The sequence below is a fragment of the Onychostoma macrolepis genome, chromosome 01, assembly GCF_012432095.1.
Source record: "Onychostoma macrolepis isolate SWU-2019 chromosome 01, ASM1243209v1, whole genome shotgun sequence".
NCBI lineage: Eukaryota > Metazoa > Chordata > Actinopteri > Cypriniformes > Cyprinidae > Onychostoma > Onychostoma macrolepis.
Window position 1 is genome coordinate 36,046,762 of NC_081155.1, and position 19,198 is coordinate 36,065,959.

The 19,198-nt window shown below is 34.9% G+C and overlaps 1 protein-coding gene and 2 long non-coding RNA genes across 3 annotated transcripts in view; 2 read left to right on the top strand and 1 right to left on the bottom strand.

Annotated features, from left to right (window-relative positions):
* LOC131536027 (uncharacterized) overlaps window positions 1-19,198 on the top strand; it is a 69,624-nt gene that overhangs the window by 5,709 nt on the left and 44,717 nt on the right. The window lies entirely within an intron of this gene.
* LOC131536007 (uncharacterized) lies at window positions 7,176-9,646 on the bottom strand. Its single transcript, XM_058768609.1, has 5 exons — window positions 9,618-9,646; window positions 9,101-9,484; window positions 8,789-8,941; window positions 8,608-8,657; window positions 7,176-8,217 (listed from the first exon to the last, which is right to left on the bottom strand). The coding sequence occupies exons 1-5, from the start codon at window positions 9,619-9,621 to the stop codon at window positions 8,089-8,091; spliced, it is 720 nt and encodes a 239-aa protein (XP_058624592.1). The 5' UTR covers window positions 9,622-9,646; the 3' UTR covers window positions 7,176-8,088.
* LOC131536025 (uncharacterized) lies at window positions 17,243-19,171 on the top strand. The gene is made up of 4 exons (XR_009269811.1): window positions 17,243-17,285; window positions 17,612-17,671; window positions 18,868-18,963; window positions 19,037-19,171. It is a non-coding gene; the product is annotated as an uncharacterized LOC131536025 (long non-coding RNA).

The following is a 19,198-nucleotide window of genomic DNA, read 5'->3' on the forward strand; positions in this document are numbered from 1 at the left end:
ATTTTTAAAGGATCTATTAACAGATATGGTTGATGCTCATGTGAGCAGTTTCTCCACCAAACAATGTGTGATCCTAATGGTACGACACAGTCACAGTACAGAGTGATGCTGTCTCCTGCTTTAACTCTCATGTCCACTTCTGACCCAAACACTCTCTGCTGTTCACAGAACAACACACCTGCCAAAGCAAATACAAGTTCAAATACAAGAAAGATGACTGTCAATCAAATCAATACCATGGCATGAAATATAACATTTAAAAACACAAATATGGACTTACACACAAGTGTGATGACTGTAACTCTTGTTCCCTCCATCTCAGTGACTGATAAATGTGAGGATCTTCATTCCGAATGTCAGATCTTTTTTGATTGGCTGACTGTGGTGGGAGGTGTTTCTGCTAAAGGGCTTTGATACATGTAAGGGCTGGAATTGTTTTCTTTTGTTTAGACTGGTCACCGTTTCATTTACTAAGAAACAGGTAATATTGAAAATTTATTTTTTTATACTTATTTATTATATTTATATATTATTATATTTTCTTTGCAATATTTTAAAAGGTATCCAATGTGTGTGTGTGTGTGTGTGCATATACATACAGTCCCGGAATACTGCACTCTATGCAAGCAGCTTACACACTGCACATAATAATGCACATACTTCTTCACAAGGTTGTGGTTTCCTGTCTTTTTACCAGCTCTCAGTGTTGAGAGGACAATTTACCTTACTTTACCTTGCAACATCCCTGTGGCCCTACATAGGACATACGATTTGGAAAATGATGGATAAATAACAATAATTAGAGTTGCTAAATAGTAACATTCATTAATTTATCAATAGTTACATTATATTTTTACAAATTTAATAATAGTAATTAGTATTATTGTAGTTTACTACTACTACTACTACTACTACTACTACTACTACTACTACTACTACTACTACTACTACTGCTACTACTAGGAGTGGAAGTAAAATGATTTGTACTTCAAAGTTGGGCAGATAAACTAAGATACAAAAGAGGACAGTCACAAAGACTGGAAACATTTGTGGTTTTTATTTTGACTTCTACAGAATGCAGGACTCTCTTTACCGGAAATGTAACCTGTGCAGCCAACGAGACTGAATTCACACATAAACAACAAACTGCTTCTTACATCCTGTGACACCTAAAGGCCACTGTGGTACTTTATAATGTTTACTAGCTTCACATAATATCTTCATTATGCTCAGTCAGTTATCTATCTAATTACCCATCTTGACCATTGTGTTTTCTTTAATCAGTTTCACAAACAAATAAAAAGTGACTGAACCTTTGCAACTCACAAACTTGAAACTCTCAGACAAATATTCACATCAATGAGTGCTATATGCTACCAAAAAAAGATCAATGGTCAATTGTCATATTATATTGAAACAAAAGAACAAGTGTTTGAAAGACAGACATTAACACAGACGCAGACTAACTTAAAATATACATTTACAATTTCAGCATTCTGTCATTACTGCTTTAATGTCAGGAAAAGAAAAAAGGGATTGAGGATTTAAGTGCAGCTTGTACCAACAGGTACATGAAACAGAAAAACCGTGAATGAGTGTAACTGACATAACAACCAACAACAAAAGATGTGACAAAGACTAGCAGCAAGGAGGCAGCTCACAAACACATTTCTAGGGCCTGTCAGAAATAAGTATAAGTATTTTGTAAAATGCTTGCAACTGCTTTTTATCACTTAATTAGAAGCACCACAATTAAATTGTGTCGTCTATTACACAGGGACTGGGTAAGGGACTGAAGCTCTGTTAAAATATTACTTGCATTTTTACCACACTATTCTGTTACACACTTAGTGTCTTCATACCCACTTCAACACTTGGGTAAAGAGCAGGAATTACATCATGTAAGACAAGTGAACAAGTTCAAGGACCACAAGTCTGAACATTGGGAAGGACTGCTAACCTCAACATTTCTGCCCCATGTGGTGACCTGTTACAAGCTAAATAAAACAGCTTTTAGGCTATTAATATGACTTTTCTCTCATGTTTATACATATTTTGCACTTTTTAGGTGAATTTAAAACATTTTCATAAAGAGAAATTAAACACCTGAAAGAACAGTTCTGAATATTAGAAAATAAAACAAGGACATTATCCATATGCACTGAAACCATGAGTTTTGCTTTCTTTTATTATTATTTACTGTTACTGTTCTGATGTTTTTTTGTTAATTACATGGGTGCATTTATTGTTCCACAGAAATCTAAACTGTGTTATTGCTATGAAAAATTGTTCAACATTTGCAACTAATGCATTTGATTTAATGTCCAGTGGGGAAAAAAATGTGGTTGATACTTATAGCTGACCACAAGAAGACAGAGAAAGAATGAAAGAGTGAGTGGTAGACAAAAACACAGGAAACCATTTTAACATCCTGTTGATCTACAACTCCTCATTTTGTTGTCCCAAAGATGCATATAGTATGTCTCTGACAACATTTTCCTTGGTTTAGGAAAAACTCATGAACAAACTGTAGCCTACTTAAAATTTACTTTTAAAAAATCCAGAGATGTTTTTGCAAGATAAATGTTTGCGTTCAGTGCGTTCAGCACTGGGAGCTGTCCAATGTGCTGAATTTCTGCTAGAATAAAAAATATTTCCTTAAAAATCTATGTGATTAGAGATGGCAAGAGAAATATGAAAAATTCCATCAGTTACTTATGCTCATGTTGCTCCAAACGGCATAATAATATAAGTAGTTCATATAAGAAGAATGTATTCCATTGTAGGGTTTGATACATAAATATAATTTAATTTAGCTCAAAGGGAATCATTTATGATTTTATAGGGAATTTGAACAGAATCACCGTTTTGCGGCTGATCACTGAGTCGGCAGCGATTCACTGAACGAGCCGTATAACATCAACTCTGCACTGGATATTAAAATCCAAAATATAGTGAAAACACTATTAATAAGCACAGTAACCAGATCGGCAGATTAAGACATTAACTTGTAAGCACAAAACACAAGATACTTCTCTTTTGAATATAAATAAGACTTTATTTATATAAACCTAAGACAAACTAATCTAACATGAACACACGCATTCACACATTCACACGTTGCAGGAAGAGAGAAAGGATGAGTTTAGAGAATGAGAATGTGAAATCCCAAGTTTATAGCAATATGTGCTATTGCATAGACCTGAACAAACCACCAATCACTTAATTAACCCTCGCACTGAGTTTCTCAATGAGGCTAAAATTTATATTAAATGCACCAGTTCAGTTAGAATCTGGAGTTGTTTTACTTGCGTTGCCTTGTGTTACAGGGATTCCTTCTGTCGTCGTCGTTGCAGGAAAGGGGTTTTCCCGAGTTGGTGATTGGCTGGAAGTTCAGTAGTCTTTGAAGTGATGTCTTGGGAAGCCAATGGTTTGGCGTTGGCTGAGGATGGTTGTGGAGTCAGTTGCTGGTTGAAGTTTGAAGCGGGTGCAGTCGGAGCTGGACTTTGCGGCAAATTTAACTTTTAACTAAACTTAACACGAGACTCAACGGAAAGAAAATAAAATAAAGTAAAAGAATAAAATGTCCAAGTATATGAGTAACGAGACTAGGTGGTTTTTCTCTCATCGTGGTGTTAAGTAGCAACTAGCCTGTAGGCCAGAGCACGCTCAAAGAGCGCTAAAACAGCGTCAAAACGCGGTGGCGAGAAGAAGAAGAGGAGAAGGGAAGAAGGGACGAAAGATAGAAAAATTTGATGCTGTCCTGAGGTTTTAAACTCGGCTTTTTGGACACATCCCATCTGGTGTCTTGACCAATTAGATAGGCTATTATCTTAGCTAGGGTTGTTCCTTCCATCATAAATCAGCATGTTATCAGTCACATGGTCTGAATTTTACACACTCTTGCAAAGTATAATTTTGGATGTGATTTCTATAACCAGAATATGATACATTTGACAAAGAATCAGTTGGAAGAAACGTTTCAAGCTAGAAATGTCAAACTCATACATACCAAACACGACTAACCTTAAAGTCATTCAATAGTTATTAGAAAGACATACATAATATGTGCTTAAAACATGATAGTCTAATGTGTGGTTACGTACATAATATAGTGTTATGCCTAGAAAAGTTCCTTTTAGGATGATTTTATATGCATATGAAAAAGAAAGTCTCTGTGTAGATCTGTGGGGACCAAAAGACATGTTCTTTGGACAGAAGGATTTCCGTCTGGTTCTTTGTCTTCTATGCGTGGGGGAAAAGTCAATCTAAAGAAGCTTGTGATTTCTCTCGTGGAACACATGTGATGGCCATCTCTTTGACCATTAATCTTGATTATTTACCCCAAATTTGACGATCTCCTTCCTGCGTTGAACACTTATCAATAAGTGTTGTTTTGTCTTAATGTTGCAAACTGTTCTGGAAGAGGCTTGTTGGTTAGGCTTGCTCCAGAGGTTGGAGATAGGCATCTTTACGACGTTGTCATGTTCTCCTGGAATTTCGGCTCCTCATGTTTCGATGTCCTGATCGAATCTTAGTTTTGTCTGACTCGTTCTGATGCTACACCATGGTTTTTAATCAAAATATTGTCTTCCCTGCTACCTTTATTCGAATCTGGTGTGCAAAACTGTCTTGTTGTTTACGTATGCACGACTCAGTGATTTCAATTTGTATGTATGCATGCTTGCTTGCTTGCTTATTATTTATTTTTATTATATATATATATATATATATATATATATATATATGTTTGTATATCTAAGCCTCTAATAACCCACATTCTTTTTTGTTTGTTTGTTTTAACTATTTTAACATAAAGACAAGATATTCATTTATTAGCGTTCTATTACAATGGACTATATTTCTAGCAAAGTTAAGCAGAGATGGTCTCATTATTAAGAGATACCAATGTCCACTGCTCTATACCATTGGAGAAAGTGTAACTTGGATCAAGTTGGATCATGTCACGTGTGCTTTGTGACACCACTGAATTTCTGTCAGAGGTGTGCAACCATAGATGTGTATGTATCTATAATCAAATTCCATTTGTGGACATAGATATTTATACTTAGATTCCACATTCGACCACTCCAGAGACATGTGATGCATCCCAATTTGCATACATATTGCACTACTCTGTCCTAATTCTTTCAAAGACGCATCTCAGCACTTGCTTCACTATTGGTAAAGATCCATCCACAAACAGTTACGAATATGAAATAGATTATTGATTAATCTTCCTGCTTAAATAATGCAAAAATAAAATCTGTATGTTCATGCTAAGAATAGTTTGGCTAACTTGAAGTCAGATGATTAGCTTATTTCATATTCTAATTTGTCACCATTTTGACAAATGTTCTCATTTGGCATGACTAGATCAGAAATTTAAATGTGAATATACAAGGTCAAAGGTCAAACAAATGGGATCACCAATCACCATTCAAAACAATTACAATAATAAACAACTACATTTCTCACAGTGGCACAGTTAAAGACAACTTTATAATGTGAATTCACAGTAAAACATGAGCAGTGAATTACTGTGATCATTCTGCTGTTCATTCACAGTCATTTGTAAGAAAATGACCCAGCATGCATTGATTTCACAGTACATTTCTTAATACAGTAATTTTTTGTAAAATAATACTCTTTAATCCTGTAAATTCCTGGCAATTTTTAACAATGTGGGATTGTTGTAATTTATTGATGTTCAATTCATCAAAGATGTTTCATCAAAACATATAAACCACAGTTTACAATCTTTAATTGGGTATATGAAAAAAAAAAGTTAAATCGGTCACTTGTTCACAGAATTACTATTTTCTATATGGTGAATGGTACATATTAGAGGCCAATGGGAAGTCGTGGCCTAATGGTTAGCGAGTTGGACTCTTAACCCAAAGGTTGCGAGTTTGAGTCTCAGGACCGGCAGGAATTGTAGGTGGGGGGAGTGAATGTCCAGCGCGCTCTCTCCACCCTCAGTACCATGACTGAGGTGCCCTTGAGCAAGGCACCTAACCTGCAACTGCTCCCCGGGTGCCGCAGCATAAATGACTGCCCACTGTATGTGTACCCACTTTGGATGGGTGAATGCAGAGCTTTAATTCTGACTAAAACTTTTTTTTTTTTACAGTTAGTGATGACCATAGATATGTATATGTAGAATACACATTTTGAGGTGTCTGCCATCTTGTAATGGTCATTGATGTGTCATCTTGCCCCAGGGGACATCTTAGACTGTACCCTAAATGTTCCAAAAGCTGAGGTTCTACATCAAAGTGGTTCTTTGTTACTTCAGCAGATGCAGATACATTTAATCTATTCATTTAGTTGCACAGTCTTCTTGAGTAACCTGAAGTTAAGTGACTTAAATGTGGGTATAAATGTGTCAATATTTTTCTGTCATCATGGGATTGGAATACAGGAAGTATAGAGCTTTAACCACTAGACTACCAGTCTGTGCTTCATTCTCAGAGATGCTGTTGATACTTATTTATCTATCAGAAGGAGTAGAGAAGTCTGCAGCTGCAAATCAAGCCTTTGCAGACATTGCAAGCATACAAACCCAAATTCACCACAAACTCACTGCATAAGCATTTAAGGACATAAACCAAACTCTGTCCTTTCTATTTCTATCTCATATGCACATAATCAGCAAACTGGATGGAAACATACTGTATGTGGTTAAGATTGTTATCTTTATAACTGAGAATAAGACATGACCTTTCTTTGAAAGAAAACAAAGACAGGAGTGTAAAGCTCATTTAAAGAGCAACTCAGAGGGTTGAAAAGAAAAACTTAAAATAATGTATTTCTACTTCATTTCATTTTAAATGTAAAATGATCACGAATGTAGTTTTTCTAGTTTCCTTTACAATTTCTAAGACATCACTATAATGGGATGGAAAAGGAGTGTGATTTGAGTGTGATATTGAAAAAATTATATGGTCATCCAGTTGAAGAGAGCTATATACAGCTTAAAGGGGTCATGAACTGAGAAACCAAAATTCCCTTGATCTTTTGACATATAAGAGGTCACTGTGCTATAAAAACATCCTGTAAGTTTCAGAACTCAAAATATTCTGGTTAGACTAAAAACATCTTATATTGAAGGTAGTCTGCCAAAACGACAGCTTTTGGAATGTTCTACTCTATGATGTAATAGTGTGGCTAAACCCCGCCTCCACAGAAGAATATCAAAGCATGCTTCGACATCACTGCCTGTTTAGCCCCGCCCTCCAATTTGCACATGTAGTGTAAATAATGAGAGAGGCGAACATACAGGTCCACGCAGAAACTGAATGATAAAGATGGCTCTAAAGACAACAATATGCTCTGCAGTGCCAAGTTGTGGAAAAAGTGTTTGTGTTGCATTCCTTCTGATTCCAAAATTAGAAAAGATTAGATTAACTTTATTTTTAATGAAGATCCAGACGGCGTCAGTAAGAACTTGGTACTTTGTTCACTTCATTTTACCGCGGATGCTCGATGCTGTGCCGACTATATTGGATCCGACAGTAATGTCGCAACACAAGTGTGAGTAACTGTTTTCATTATGTGGTCACTATACTCTCTTCTTAGAGATGTTTGTTATGTATTGAGTTTTCATGTGTTTTTGATCTAAATACACAACTATTAGCCAATCATAGCAGTGGGCGTTTACTTCCGAGTCTACAATCCACCACGCCTTTCTGAGGAGGCGGTTAAAAATGGCTTATTACTTCTAAATTATGATGTTTTTTGATATGAAAATCTTGAAAACATAATAATTGGACCTCAGAGAACAGTACAAAAAAAAAAAAAACAAAGGCAGTTCATGACCCCTTTAAAATAAAAGCTACATAACACAGGAAACCCACTTCCACATCCTGTTATTTATCACTGTGTGTCCACAAAGACTGTATGGAAACATACTAAAACACTTTTACTGAAGGACAATGTTTTATTTGTCAATATTTATAAAGAAGAAGAAGAAGAATTCTTGCTTCATATTTTTCATCTATGATTTAATCACAGACACACATTTTAACCAATAAGCATGCCCTTAACATCATATTTCAGTGATAATGTCTCCTCCAGCTTTCTGATCTATTCAGTTGCTGTTCTGATAGGAGCGTAAGTAGTGAAGTCTGCGTTTTCTCGCGTTTTCTTGTGTTGGATTTGTGTCCTGGTCATCAAGTCTACAGATGCATAACACACCTCGCTATCATCATTCTCCTGTAATAAATAATTAATGTTTTGATTTCATTATATAACATATTTATTACAGTATTACATTTTAGGTAACTTTTTATTTTATTTTTTTATTTTTTAGATGTAACATTAACTAACAATTTATTAACAATGAGCAATATGTTTGTTACTGTATTTATTAATCTTTGATAATGTAAGTTTATATAAAATAGATCTGTTCACTATTAGTTCATATAAGCTCAGATCCATTAAATTATATTAACAGATAGTTCATGTTAGTTCAAGTTTACTTTTGTTCTTCTTCTTCTTCATTCATTTATTTATTTATTTGCAACCTTAAGCTACAGAAAAAAAGAGCCAGTAATTGAAATATTCCATATTGTGGATAAACTCGCATGTTTTCGTTGGTCATACCTCAATAATATTTCTACCTTTCAGCTTCTGTTTTTGATCCGTTGCAGAATCTAAAAAGGAATATTTAAATTAGAGCATTGCAATTCATGCAGTATTCAAAAAAAAAAAATACTTTTGTCATTGACAAAATCTGTAACACTTTGGCAGTGCAAAATGAGTGTATAAATCTGTGAATAATTACCTGTAGCTTTCCTACAACAGAGGCAGAATACACAGATGGAGGAGAAGAGACAACACACTGGACACACACTAAACAGCAGCGTCCAGCAGAGCACACAGTCTGATACAGGAGGTGGTGTGGAGGTGGTGTTCAGGGCTCCAGAACAGGAAGATACTTGCTCAAAATAAAATAAATACAAATGTATCAATGAATGTTGAAAAAAAAAAAAATCAATAAAAAAAATAGTTTATCTTGCTTCATGATGAGAAGGTAAAGTTCTCCAGAATTACACAAGCAGTGATGTAATAATGACTAACAGAAGCGTTTTCTTACCTTTCAGAGAGAGACGAGTTGTCCGGTTTCCATAAGAGTACACTTCTGATGAGGTGATGAAGCCTTTCCCATCTTTACCTACCTTCATCTCTAGTTTTGCACAGTAGTACAGTCCCAGATCAGAGACACTGATGTTAGTGATATGTAGATCATGAGAATTATTATAGGGGTTGTGGATAAAACTGAATCGCTGAAATATCTCCACGTCCAGTTTCCTAAAATCTATTATGAGAGATGGTTGATTTTCATGAGAGCAGTTTCTTATCCATACAATGCTGGAGCCAAGAGTTACAGAGCGATCACAGTAGAGAGTGATGTTGTCTCCTGGACTGACTTTCATCTCCACTTCTTCTCCATCGATGCTTTTCTGATGAAACAGGAAAACTGTAAAAGCACAAAATAACTTTATAAAGCACTTCAATTTATACTATTATATCAAAATATTCACAGTAGTGACATTTTTACTCAAAAAAAAAAAACTCTAAACAACAGATAAAGTATAATTTTTTTTTCTTACACATGAGCGTGAAGAGAGCAAGTCTTGGCCTCTCCATCTCAGTGAGTGACTGTGAATATGTGACATGAGGGTCTTAAGGCAGATGTAAACTCTCATTTTATTGGTTCACACCAATGGAAAGTTTTACCTAAACTGGCCTGTGTCATCATGAGGGGCTGGCGGTAAATTGGGTTATTGTGTGAACAAAGAGTGAGTGCAATTTGAACTAATCATTTGTTACCTTTAAGACTTTATTGCTCTGATTTGGCTTCATGATTAGGAAAATCTTAAACCTTTTCATGATTGGACAGATATGCAGAGGCTATATTAATTGATAATAAAATGTAACTTGTGTTTGTTTGATAATAGGTATGATTAGCATCAGAAATGATTCGGACATGAAGATAAGCCCAAGATTATGTGCTTTACATTTCACATGCAAAGAGAAAATGTATAAACTATGAACTGTAGGCCTGTCTTTGTTTTATTGTAGTGGATAAAAATAAGAAACTATTATGCAACAACATATAAACATGTCAAAACAGGAAACCCACAGGCTACCATTGTTGACACCATTCTCTGTAATTGTAAGGAGGAAGAGACTAGTTTGGACTATTAGCCACAAGATGGAGCCATTGAGTGCACATCGTTTCCTTCTCTTTTGGGATGTATTCATATTCACAGACACCCTCTTAACTCTTTTACATTAATAAACATTCTTGAGAGGACAGCGGACATATCCACTCAGATCATAGCAGAGCAAAAATAAATCATTATGTGTTTCAGTTATATTAAAAAAAAAAAAAAAAAAAAAATCATATAAATTAGTTACTTAATACATATGTTTCAACAAGAATACACTTGCTTGAGATTCTATTCTGTTTGTGCGCTCTATGCAAACACTAGCTTACACACTTCACATAATAATATACATAATCGCAAGGTTGTGGTTTCCTGTATTCTTACCAGCTCTCAGTGTTGAGAGCAGAACTTACTTTACTTTTTAGAAATATAGTTATTATTAATAATGATGATGATGGTGATGATAGTCCTGTGATGCATTCAGGGTGTTTCCCTGCTTATGGCCTGAGATGCTAGGATAGGTTTATAGTATCCCCGTGGCCTTACATAGGACAAGCAATCTGGCAAAAGGATGGAGTAATAATAATAATAGGCGGTACAATAGTAAAATTAGATATTAAAAAAAAAAAAAAATTAATTAATTAAATAATTATTTTAATCCACCACAAAACAGTGCATTTTACTGTTTAATACTGCACAGAAATCTAAATTGCATAAATTCTAAGAAATGTGAATATTAATATGAAATTTGTGAAAATATGAATAAAATAAAATTATAAATGAAATTATAAATAAAAAGTGATACTTTATAAAATAAACACTGTCATTATGACAACAGCAACCTTTTCACTTTCATTTTTATTTATTTTGTTGTATTTTTGCACTGCAATAAAGCCGTTTAAAAACAAAGTTACACTGATGCATGTCTGTTTTAGGGTGAAAACATTTGCGGTTGGTTCTTATAGCTGACCACAATAAGAGAGAGAAAGAGTGAGAGGTTGACAAACAGGAAATCATTTTGACATCCTGCTAAGCTACACTATAAGATGCTACACCAAAGATGCCCATCATACCCATGTGATGTTTGATTAGGTTTGTTTTTTAGGCCCCTTCTGTGACAAAGAATTTCTGATTTAGGGTTGCAAAAACACACTGGGATCTGCACTTTTTTGTCTCATATTTGAAAATGTCTGCGTCAATTTTTTATTTAGGTTAAACAATTAAAGTATTATTTTATCACAAAAATAACATTTACAAGCAGTAACTGTGCAAATAACATTTAATAGCAAAACAGGAGACCATACAAAACACTTTTTTTTTATTGTGAACATTTTGTGTAGTATGGATAACTAAATATGTTAATGTGTAATTGCATATATATATATAAAAAAAAAAAAAAAAAGTAGTAAGCAGCAAGTGTCACTCTTCAAGGAAGCACGGAAGCCAGGAACAAGGAGACGAGGATTTCACAAAACGAGAGTCTTTAATATCCAACAGGGAAACAGAGCACAAAGAATGACATTCAAGGACCAACAAACACTAACTGAAAGGACTGGGGCTTATAAACACAGGACAATCAGGGAAGAACGAGACACATCTGGAATCAAATTAAACACAATCAACATGAGGGAGAAACTGGGTCACAGGGAGCAAAAGACACAGACAGGTCCATAATCCTGACAGCAAGTTTGCAGTAAATTGTATAAATTGAGCAGGTAGAATCATATCTTGGCATAGGGATGTGCAGATGTCAGTAGTCTATAAGAGACTTCAGTGTGGAGGCAGATCTTTCCAGTCTTACTCATCGTACACTGATGTTTCTCCATTGGATCCCCCTGAAATGAATAGGAGAGCAACATGATGCAAATTAAACTATTGTCTTTGACATGGCAAAGATTAAAAATTTCCTGAAACCAATTATCAATCTAGATACCTTAATAACATCTGCTGCGAGTATCTCTGCAGAACCTAAAGATGGTATGAAAATATGTAAGTAAAATAAATATAGTGAGAAAACAATACAGGTCTGAACACTGGAACTTAAGTGTACAAGTGCTTTAAAATACAGCAAAATGTCAATACCATCTAAACACATGAATATTACTGTATAATTGTAATACAGCTTTCCTCATCATTTTGATTATGTTAGATTATAAACAACATCAAGTGTGTGAAACATCTTTCATTTCAAAATCAGTTTCAAACACCCATTATTGTGGTTTCAAAGAACAAGAGATACCCAGAATTTATACTGTAGGGATGGTCATTTATTCAAACTCAAATGTAAATATTCTAATATTTTGAGACACTGATTTTTGACTTTCATGAGCTGTAAGCTATAATCATCAAAATTAAAAGAAATAAACATTTGAAATATATCAGTCTGTGTGTAATGAATGAATATAATATACAAGTTTCACTTTTTGAATGGAATTAGTGAAATAAATCAACTTTTTGATGATATTATAATTATATGACCAGCACCTGTATATAGATATATATATATAAGACATCAAACATGAGGTATTTGTCATATCGAATACCTATAATTTTACCTACTAAGCGGGTTAAGTCATAGATTAAAATATCCTAAGTTCTAATAGCCACAGCAAGATAAACAAAACATAAAATACCCCATTCATATATATATTGCCTCTTGAGTATATTGCTTTAATAGCAGCGGTCTTTTCTTGATTGTCCTTTAGAGATTTTGAATGCAAGTCTTATAAGCAATAGCAGTTATTGTTTGGATAATTGCTGATTTAAAATAATAATAATAATAATAATTATTATATTCACTGGTTTAAGTGTCCTCTATAATCATTGCAGTTGTAGTAATGAAACAAACTAGAATTGGGGGCTTTCCATTGCCCATTGTTCATATTATTTTTAAGCAACATACATCTGCAACCTGTGTCTAATTTCTTTAGTATCTGAAGAATTTCCTGGTTGAGGAACTATTTACATTTCTATTAACACCTGCATTTGACTTGTTATTTTCTTTCTGTTTTTGTGTAACCACAGTTTTCACACTTTGATTCATGCACATGTCCAGCCTCACCAGGTTGAACACACTTTTATGATGTTCAATCTGTTGCATGCTCAAGTGGAAACATTTGTGGTTAATTCTCTCATCTTCCTTTTCACGACCACTACAACATGCATCAGCAGCATCAGCACAGCAAAGAAAAAAAAAATACTTGCAGACCCTAAATGCTAACACACACACACACACACACACACACACAAATATGTTAAAATAATATGCATAGTAACCATTTTAAAATAAAAAATGCTGAGTCTGTGACAAAATATCTATTTATCATTGATAAATAGCTACAACTGTTCTGCACTATTATGTTTGTTATGTTATATCAAAAACAAACAAACAAATATAGAAAACATGCTGGCAATGCATTGACACTGTAAAACTAATAATTGCGTTTTGTTGACATAAATTGCTGCACTTCTTATTTTAATTTCGTGAAAACATTCTGAGAATCCATTAAATACATAACATGTCATACATCAAACAAAAAATGCAGCGAGATGGCATAGGAGAACAAAGAATTTTATTATATAATTATTTTGAAAACCATCTGATACAAATTACCTCAAAAGAAAATTTGTAAGACTGTATATATGTACATTAAAATAGCAATACTTTTGATTCACAATACACTGATATACTGTGAACTACTGATAACATTATGCTTAGAAAATGCAATATACATGCAATATTAATCTTATTTTAAATGATGAATAATATGTTACAATAAAAAGTACATATTAACTGAATATTAAATTAAAATGGTTAATATTTTACCTAAAGTGTGGCAGTGTTTAAAATGGCTTCTGTTTGATTTAGAGTCGGTGTGTCCTGGTGCTGAGAGGTTCAACACCTCCTCCACACCTCCTGCATCAGACTGTATGCTCTGCTGGACGCTGCTGTTCAGTGTGTGTCCGGTGTGTGTTCTCCTCTCCTCTAAACTCAACCCATTCTCACATATTGAAGCTTGGTCAGGATCACTTGGCGTCGGTTTTTGACAGAGTCGGTTTTCCGCTGAATGTCCAATGTAGTGTGGTTAACAAAGTAATTGAATGCAAGAGACCGAATGTGCAAATATAAAACCAACTTTACCCAAGTCCTGTTCGAAGTGCTGTTTGGTACTTGGGTAAAGTTGGTTTTATATTCGCACATTCGGTCTCTTGCATTCAGTTACTTTGTTAACCACACTACATTGGACATTCAGCGGACAGTCATAAGTAATTATGACATTAAAACAATACTTGGCCATTTTGATCGATTGTGAAAAAAAAAAAATGTAGTAGGTTGACAATGATGTCGCTGATTAGAATTTGCAACTTTATTGCACATATAATTAGAAAATTATTGAACATGGTAATGTGTGATTGTTGTGAATGTGTGAATATAAAACCAACTTTACCCAAGTTCGAACAGGTAATATGTATTCCAAAGAATTTAACATAAATACTGGAGATTTGTGCAATAGAAGTAGGCATGTTTTTGTAACTGAGAGTAGTGTTATTAAACCAACATGACCATAAAATCTTTAAGGTTTCAAAGATGTCTCGTTGTACTGTTTAAGCACTTTATTTGTTGCACTTTATTTGTTTCTGATGGACCATGTGGTGGGAGGCTTTGAATGAAGAATAATGTCCCTCCCTAACTAATCTTGTGTCGTTTTTGGCTGAACATTAATTATCAAGTGCTCTTAAGAATACAATTATTCACAACATAGGCTAGATTTGATTAGTTTAATACCATTCTTATCAAAATAGCAATCAACCGGTTAAATCTTAAACACTGGACTATGAATAAGGCTTTATTGTGGTACATAGGCAGTCATTTAGGCACAACAATAGTTTTCTGGTTGAACGTTCAGCTTAAGTCTAGAAGGCCCTACAAGTCATTATGCCGAACATGAATCAGAATAAGTTCAGGTATTGCATGTCTTTAGCAGACCACCCAAAAATCCACTAGAATGCAGGAAATCACATCTATTTAATCCAAAATTTCCTGGGGGTGGACCTTCAGCTATGTCTGCTTCACAGAATGTAACCAATATTGTCCATCTCCAGTAGGCTGCCCCTATCAATGGCTTTGGGCCTCCCCACAAACCACCAGAATGCCGGGTACAACATCAAATTAATTCCAATTCTCAGATATCCGAGCCACCAACTTGGTGGCTGCATGCGCGGCATAATTTTGATCACCCCTGACAAAATCTCACTCCAAGGTTTTTTTAAAAGTTGGTAGGTATGTAAAAGCATAAATATATATAAAATTATTTCTATTTTTTACAAATGCATGCAAACCATTAAACTAAGACAAGCAACTAAAAACAACGGAGGAGAACATGTTGTCATTTTCCATAAGCGTCTTGACCTGACGCATAAAGCAAGCAATTGAAAGCAATGGAGTTCCTATTTTGTCATATACTGACGCCTATGGGCACTTTTGGCGTCTTCATAGTGATGCGAAAGGCGTTTGACCATGCTTCTTTGACGCCTTGGGAGTGAGAATGGGTTGCTAACCTGTGTTTCAGCTCTCAAAATTGGTAGGAGAACTGACTTACAGGGCTGAACTGAATTATGAGTGAAGTGAATATTAAAAAATAATTAAGTATTTAACTGTGTTTCAGTAATAAATGTTTCAGCACCAGAGACTCTGTAATAAACATCAATAAGCATGCTGCTAATACTTTGTTTACTGTATTACGGAAAATTACATGGTTCTGCAAAAACTAATGCCTTGTCTTCATATTAATGAGGATTATATTAATAATTCTTATTTCAAATTAACTTAAAGGGGTGGTTGATTGCAATTTCACTTTTTTAACGTTAGTTAGTGTGTAATGTTGCTGTTTGAGCATAAACAATATTTGCAAAGTTGCAGCGCTGAAAGTTCAATGCAAACAGAGTGTTACGTGTAGTACACCTCCAAGGAGTGAAATCAGACTCTTTAATAGTGACAATCGGTACAGGATCGACAGAAACAACACCAAAATAACATTAAGACTTGACAAAGGAGGAACACAAACTGAATGCTTATAAAGCCAACTGAAACATGGGAGGTAACGAGATAAAGATGAAACACAGGTGAACAGACTTAACCTTAATTAACTAATAAGGAACTAATGAGGGAAACCGGAACAAAACCAAACTAGGGGAAACAAGAACAGATAGAAGAAACCAAAACAGACTAAACTAAAGTCCCAACTCCTAACACAGAGATATCGTCTTTTAAAATTCTGGAAGTTTAATGCCTACAAAAACAGCTGGTAAGGGACTACAACGAACTACTTCCCGGGTCTGATACGTCACTTACCCAGATAAACCCCGCCCTCGGGAACATGTAACAAAGGGGGCGAGGCCATGCTGTGCTGCTTTAGAGAAGAGGAAGAGAAAACTAGGGGTGCACGTAAAAATCTATTCATATATGAATCGCGATTCTGTCTTCTAACGATTCTAATGGATTCACAAGTTTCAAAATCAATGTTCTAAAGCAGCGGTTCTTACTGTTCCTCGCGTCGCCCTGCTCTGCATCTCCCTCCCTCTCTCTCTCTCTCTCTCTCTCATTCAGATCGTCAGATCAGCTCCAACAAACTGTTGCAATTATACATTTTCACATAGCAATGAGAAGCGTTATACATGGACGCGTGTGCGGTTGCCATACTGTATTAAAGCTCTAATCAGAATAAAACCATATATTAAAAGCTAACATAAGCAGTAGCATAATAACAGCGTATCTAAAAGTATGAGACAACAAACAAACAAACATACCATTAAGAGCCGTGCTTGCACAGGTTCTGTGTGATCCTCTTCACTAATATCCTCTGTGTCTCAATCGGGCTCAAATTGATAAGAAATATAGACGACGACATTGTTTACAATACAACCGGAGCACATGCCGCTGAGCTGAGGCGGACATTTAGACGCACGCTCGGCGGTTTAGCGAATCACAACACACTGAGCTAGCTAACCAATCAGAGCCCATCACGTATTTCTGAGGGAGGGGCTTCATAAAAACAGGAAGTAATCGAGGCGTTTGTCAGAGAAGGGACAGAGCGGTGTGGAATAAAGGTAAATTATATGAGAAATAATGCGTTTTTAAAAAAGCGAAGCATGAACACGTTAGACTGCACCCCATAAACACAATCAAGCCTAGAAAAAATAGTAAACCACCCCTTTAATGTCAATTCAGTTTAGTAATATATAATGTAATCAGTAAAAAAAAAAAAAAAAAATCAGTAAAATGTATCAGTCAAAACTAAATAGCATGTTTTTGCATAAATTGCTTACTTGTCTCATCTTGAGCATTGTGTAAGATGGATATAGTTAGACATTTTTGCACACAAGTGATTCATTTTTTTTTCTATCATTCTATCATTCCGTTACATTTCATAAAGGCCTTTCTGAACTTCTGTGTTCTTATGAAGAGTTGGTCCTGATGAAATAGTTTGTTGTGGGTAAGTGATTTTGACGTCATTCTCTGTCATTTTAAGACAGACCAGACTATTAGCCACTAGAAAAAGCCATTGAGTAATCGTTCCCTGTTCTTTTGAGATTTATTCATAATTCAGAGAAAATCTGATGACTCAGAGAAACAAGACATCTAAACATTTGAAAAAAGGTGTGCTTTTTACTGACTGAACACATAACTTTATGATTTTACTTTTAGGCCAATTTGTTCGGGACATCTGAATAATACTAAGGCTAATATCACAAAGCCATTAAATATTCATTCATTCATTCATTCATTCATTCGTTCATTTATTTATGTTACATGTTCTGCATAATCTTAACACTTACAAAAAATTATTTATATTAATATTATCAAGGAAAAATGTAAAACCCTAAAGTATCATTGGATCAAATAGAATTATACTTTATTTCATTTAGTTGCCAAAAAAAAAAAAAATTATTTATACATGAATGTATTCTCGAGAACACAGCACACTAAAATCATAGCTGAAATAGCAGAGCACAAGTATTTAAAATGAGCAGGTAGAGTCATATCTTGGCACAGGGATGTGCAGATGTCAGCAGTCTGTAAGAGACTTCACTGTGGAGGCAGATCTCACACTGATGTTTCTCCATAGAATTTTCCTGAAATGATTGAGAGGACAGCCTAAACTGGTAAAACACCACATCAACCTACAGTGCATTGAAACAGTAAAGCTCACTGACGTAAAGTAATAGTATAAAATAGTTACCTTAAAAACATTTGCATTTAGTATCGCAGCACTCAGCTCAGAACCTAAAGAACACTCAACGAAAGTTTGAAAAAGTTCAATTCTGTTGGTTGAAAATATATCACATGGGTCAACATTGACACTCCAAGCACGTGCTTTTAAACATGAACCACTTTCACAGCGTCTTTCTAGTATATTGTAACACAGATATTACTACTTTAGATTTTTTAGATGTTTTAACACATTCCTTTTCTACAAAAGGAATGCTAAATGAATAGTTCTCCCAAAATGTGCAATATAGAGGACTTGTATTTTGGTTTAAGTAATGGTTTGGTGGTTTCTTATAAACACACAGCTTTTCGCTTCACAAAAAGGTAATGGACAGGGATCATGTGGATTACTTGTGGATTATTTTGATGTTTCTAATCAACTGTTTGTACTTTCATTCTGACGGCACCCATTCATTGCAGAGGATCCACTGGTGAGCGAGTGATGTAATGCTATACATTTCTCAAAATCTGTTCTGATAAAAAAACAAACTCTTCTACATCTTGGATGGCCTAAGGGTGAGTACATTTTCAGCAAATTTTCTTTTTTTGGATGAACTATTCCTTTAATGTGTGAATGAGATACCTGTAGTTTGAGCCCGACAGAAGCAGAGCACACAGATGGAGGACAGGAGGGAAGAGAGCAGAACACACACCAGACAGCAGCGTCCAGCAGAGCACCCAGTCAGATAAAGGAGGTGTGGCGATGGTGGTGGATTCATGCATAGACACTGCCTCTAAATTTAACAAATAA